At 38.8% G+C, this 5,618-nt stretch overlaps 1 protein-coding gene across 6 annotated transcripts in view; it reads right to left on the reverse strand.

Annotated features, from left to right (window-relative positions):
* ZCCHC6 (zinc finger, CCHC domain containing 6) overlaps positions 1 to 5,618 on the reverse strand; it is a 49,170-nt gene that overhangs the window by 42,910 nt on the left and 642 nt on the right. For 4 of the 6 annotated variants that reach the window (XM_006759492.2, XM_015561159.1, XM_006759490.2 and 1 more), the window contains exon 2: positions 4,009 to 4,559. In XM_006759492.2, coding sequence (XP_006759555.1) covers positions 4,009 to 4,528 — 520 coding nt within the window. In that variant the 5' untranslated portion in view covers positions 4,529 to 4,559. Of the gene's footprint in view, positions 1 to 2,010; positions 2,945 to 4,008; positions 4,560 to 5,514; positions 5,613 to 5,618 lie in introns of those variants that run through there. The other 2 variants (XM_006759491.2, XM_015561160.1) reach the window with 2 other exon arrangements.

A 5,618-nucleotide genomic window follows, 5' to 3' on the forward strand; every position in this document is an offset into this window, starting at 1 on the left:
AGAGAGATAGAGAGTCAGAAACATCGATGAGAGAGAAACATCGACCAGCTGCCTCCTGCACATCTCCCACTGGAGATGTGCCCGTAACCCAGGTACATGCCCTTGACCGGAATCGAACCTGGGACCTTTTAGTCCGCAGGCTGACGCTCTATCCACTGAGCCAAACCGGTTTCGGCAGGAATGTCTATTTTCATTTCATTTGTTTATCATTACCAACTTAAAAAAAAATGCATCTGATTTCAGTATTCAGGACGGAAGTTTCTCACTTAGGCAAACACTAGAGAGTTACACCAACATGTGCAATACCCATTAAGAAAGTCCATATTAGTTCACAAAACACTAACTGATATAGAACCAAATTCCTTTTTTAATCCCTCTTCTCTCCTATTCACAAGAATTCTAAATGTAACTATATTTGCTGTCATTTTGTAGAAAGAATGACTTCAATTTCCTTCCAGAGACCACAATTAACTCCTTACTGTTTTTACTAGAGAAGTAGGTGGCTGCAGAAATTTTGTCTGATGCTGATGATAACAGCAGCTATCATTACAGAGTATTTTATTATGCAACAGATGCAATGCAAGCAGTTTATATGGCATTGCCTCATTTAATCCCTACAGTGATCCTGTCGTGGATGCTAAAATTACTCCCATTGTACAGATGGGGAAAATGCTGGTCCAAGAAAATAAGTGACTTGTGCAGAGACACATGGCTAAGTCAAAGCAAAGGGATTTGAAACAGAGATTAAAGCATAGATGAAATTCTTAAATTCAGCCTTGTAACAACATACAAACTTAAAAAAAATTAATTAAAATCCCTTCTTGCAGCATACTCATTCACAACTAGAACAGACCAGTACTGATAAGGTAATATAACCTGAACCTCACAGGCCTGCATAGTAAAAATGATCAAATAAAAATCTAGCTGTTGGGAATCGGGAAAGCAAAGCTGGGTTTTGCTAAAAAAATTCCCATAATTATTTAGACTACCTGGCTTATCCCAAGTTTTTTGGTAATATGAATGAACTCTCTATATACAGTATTCTAAGTTCCCATAGTTTACTTGCATATGAACCATTGTTCCATTCACAAAGGACATGTGTATTTGAATGGATGTTTTCCAGCTAAGATTATTAATGGAACTGTCCCAAATACGATAAATTGGCAACTTAGGTAAATTGGGAGATGAAGTGAAAGTGGTAATGAAAAATAGGTAGTATTAAAAACAAAGCAACTCGAGATAATTTCACTACATTTTCTCACATCATTTAATAAGATCCTTCCTTATTAAGACAAGTTTGATTTCAGGAAAATTTCTGTTCCTTTAATGAGATCCTTTTTAGGAATCTCTGAGTGTAGTGCAAAGTTTAAATTTCTCTCTACAGTGAACAATGTTATACCAAAGCTTAATATTTCCTGTATGAAGATTTTCAAGAAATAGAGACTGAAAAGATCTTTAATTAGCACTTGTGAAAGAATCATCTGTATTTCACATAGAAAAAACACGGGAGCTTTCAATAAAAAGACAGTAACAATGCATTTCCTATTCAAAACCTCTTAAAATCAACTTCTTTTAAAATGAAACATAAATACATATAAGAGGTTTTTGGTATGTAAACAGTCCCTTTTAATATCTTTCTGGTTGCGAACTCTTGATCTATAAACCTTTCTTTACATAATGCTGCTCAACATCAAATTCTCTTTTCTAAAAGACCAACTACTGATAACTAAGTTAAAATGTCCATGTCCGACAGACACAGTAATACACAAATACTTAAAATCACACAAAATTTTAAAAAGAAAAACACAAACGAAAGTCCAGAAATTCCATGCGTGTGCAGTTTCCCTCTGTCAGACTGCAGGTCCAGTGACGCTGAGTTAGCAGCCAGAGCAGCACAGTACGTACATGATTTCGGTTTCACTTCCTCATCTGCCATTCTACATAAACAAGTCTGGATAAATATAACCTCTCTGAGCCACAACTTCCTGCTTTGTAAAATTGTGATTCTACCTTTGGTATATCATGACAGACAATTTCTTCAAGTTCTTTACAGCTTCAAGATTTCTGAGGCTAAGGTTTGATTTCTCCCATGCATTTGATTCCTAATACCTCATTCTGTTTTGGCTATTTGATTCAAAGCATTTTCTTTTGCTTTTCCTATTTAAAAAAAAAATAACACCTTTTCTTCCCATTTTATACTTTCATAAGACCCTATAAAGACAGAACATGATGTTTTCCCTATTAAGACTTATAAATGTACAGGTGACAAATGTCCTACAGGTTTAAAACACACACACACACATACCATTGTGAGGTAATATGAAGGAAAAGGGCCTAGAAAGTGCCAACATTGTCTACCTACATTTAAATTAAAAGAAACAAACACACACACACAAAACCAAAACCTGTAAAAGTGCTAGCTAGTTTGCAACTCATTCTATATGGCCTCCTTTCCTTCAGCCACACTGGCTTCCTTGCTCTTCCTGGAATGTACACGCTCTGTAGACTTGGCCTTTACACAGGGTGGGAGTGGAGGATGTTTTCCTCAAAAATTCCCAGTGCTGGCTCCCTCACTACCTCAGTGAGGGTTACCTTGATCAGTCTATTTAAAAAGTGTCAACCGCCTCTCCCTCACTACTCCCCAGGCTCAGCACTCCATTTCTTTTTCTCATTATTTTATAGTCAGTCAGGAACTGCTTTAAGTTTTTAGGAAGAAATTGTTTTTAATAGGAAGCCAACCAGTAGTGATGATGGAGGCCAAGTGTTTAGCTAGGCTGATTTGGTAGCAGAAATGAGGAAGAACTACAGACTGGGAATATAAAGAGGACAGATTTCAGTAGTAAAATTAACAGGAATAATTTTGGTAGTAAAATTAGTAAGACATAATAGCTCATTCAATAGGGAAAGGAAAGGGAAAAGAGCATAACTAAGTTGCTTAAAGCAGGTAGCCTTGGCCAGTTTGCTTAGTGGTTAGAGAGTTGACCGTCAGACTAAAGGGGTTCAGGTTCGATTCCAGTCAAGGGCATGCACCTTGCTTGCAGGCTTAATCCCTGGCCTGATCTTGGTCGGGCTCATGTGGGAAGCAACCAATTGATGTATCTCTTTCATATCGATGTTTCTTTCTGTCTCTCCCGTCCCTTCCACTCTCTTTTAAAATCAATGGAAAAAATATCCTCAGTGAGGATTAACGTTAACAACTAAAACAACAAAGTCAACAAACTAATAGCCCATTTTTCCAAGAATAATTTTCTAAGCATACTTTGCATTTTCAGACTAAATATTAGTTTTTTTTCTGAAAATGTATGAGTTTATTTTAGTAATTACTGTCCATTAGATAAAATAATTTTCCTGTTTACAGATATCATTGGTACATGGACAAAACCTATTCACCTTTTAGAAAAATGTATAATGCTTTGGGGCAATTATTATCAAACACGTAGGGCACTCAGAATAGGCTTCTGGTTTGAAACTAAAAGGTAAAGCTTTTATGTGTATTTCTGACTTCTAAACCTAGTATCTCTCAACACGTTTGTAAAGCTCACTTTTGAGGAAAAATAAAAAAATCTTGGACTACCCACCTCTCCCTCTGTGGCAAGAGATATATGCAGTCTATATTGTGCTTTTATATCAAATAAGATTTTTAAAATCTTCACAGTCTGTCATTTATATTATTCAAATACAAAACTGTGATACATGATTTAGACATTATATACACACACTCAGAAATTATGATATAGTAACCAGGAGGATATGATCACCCTCTTATGTAAAAATCACCAACAGGAAATATGTTGACAAAAGTAAAATGAGCATTATGGCAAAGGAAACTTTTAAAGGGACCAATATACACATGTATCACAACTGCAATCCTTAAAATGATTATACTAAATAAGCAGAAACTATGAAAAATTTGAACTGCATTGCTAAAAATAATAAAACTCATTTGGATGAAAAAGAAAAGACTTTGTTGACTTTGGGCTGTTAACTTGACAGATTGCAACACATTACCATGGTTTCCTGTTTCCACTTCTGACATGGTTTCCAGGCTTGTCGGGTCTTTGTGAAATAGTCGTCTTACAGCTCTACAGCCTCTTCCATCTTGCCACCGATATCCATCTTCACTTTCTTGAAAGGAGTCTTTTCTTGGTCGGTTCATAACAGGAATTCTAGGTCCTAGTCTGAATTCTCTCCAACTCTCTGAACTACCAGCAAGTTCATCTGATAGCCATCTCTTACTTTGATCTCTGTGGTTGTCATTTACCCAAACAGGTTGACTGTAAATTGGGTTTTTAAATGCATATGGATTGCTGGAAACAGCATATGGTCCTTTTCTAGGAGTATTCCCATAGTTCCCTGGTGTAACTTTTTTCTTGGGAAGGCCTTTTTCCATTTTATTGCTATGGCCTTTGGCATAATCATCCATTATTAAATAATCTTGTTGAGGGTGACCCCTTCTGAAATCCTCATCTTCTACAGCTCCCCGGTCTTTAGCACGCTTCACAAAATAAGGTTTTGCTGTATCTCCCATGGTCTTTGACTTCACTTTCCTTACTTTGCACCTGAAAGAAAGCATTTTGGGGGAAAATCAAACTATAACAAGATATCATACCTAGTGTACCAAATACCACATGTATTGCACAGATGCTCAAAAGCCCATAAGAAACTTCCCCCCTTGCCGAAACCGGTTTGGCTCAGTGGATAGAGCGTCGGCCTGCGGACTGAAAGGTCCCAGGTTTGAACTTCCCCCCTCAGGAGGATGGGGGTTAATGGGTGCGAATGAGGACACATTTGTAATTCCTTAACTAATAAAGAATTTAAAGATTTAAAATAAATAAATAGAAACTCCCCCCCTCCCCTAATTTTCATCACACTCCAATTATCAGTGTGTTACACTAGAAGGTAGGAGGCTTAGCCTCTGATATTCATCATGAAAATTAGTACTTACTATCCTATATAATAAAAGGCTAATATGAAAATTGACCAAACGGCAGAACGACCTGCGCTATGATGCCCACTGACCACCAGGGGGCAGATGCTCAACTCAGGAGCTCCCCGTTGGTGGTCAGTTCACTCCCACAGAGGAAGCGCTGCTCAGCCAGAAGCCCTGAGCCCGGCTCCCAAGCTGCTATGGCGGGAGCCTCTCCCAGTGGCAAACTTAAGGCTGTCCAACTGAGGCTTAGGCCTGCTCCCCACCAGAGCTCCCGACTGCGAGAGGGCCCAGGCCAGGCTGAGCAACCACCCCCCCCCCCACGCAAGAATTTCGCGCACCGGGCCTCTAGTTTAACATGAAGATTAAACCTGTGACTAAAGGAAGCTCCCTACAGTCTCGAGAAGTGGAGTATTAAATAATGTTACTCAGACCAAGTTTTACCTATATGACAAAAGCGCTTCTCTTAAAAAACAAAGCAAAAAGAAAAACCTTCATCCCAAGCCTATACTGTTAGAAAACTCCCGAAACAGTCTTTAAAACTCCACGTTCCCGTCCCTCCTCCGCGTCCCGGGACCTTGGCTCACCTCACCACCCCGATTCAGACCGATGGCTTCGGTCGCTTGGGTGACGGAGGCCCCACCGAGGCTCCGCTCCAGTCAAAGGGGCTGGGTTTCCAACCAAGAAACAA

The sequence above is a fragment of the Myotis davidii genome, unplaced genomic scaffold (genome assembly GCF_000327345.1).
Source record: "Myotis davidii unplaced genomic scaffold, ASM32734v1 scaffold556, whole genome shotgun sequence".
Lineage (NCBI taxonomy): Eukaryota > Metazoa > Chordata > Mammalia > Chiroptera > Vespertilionidae > Myotis > Myotis davidii.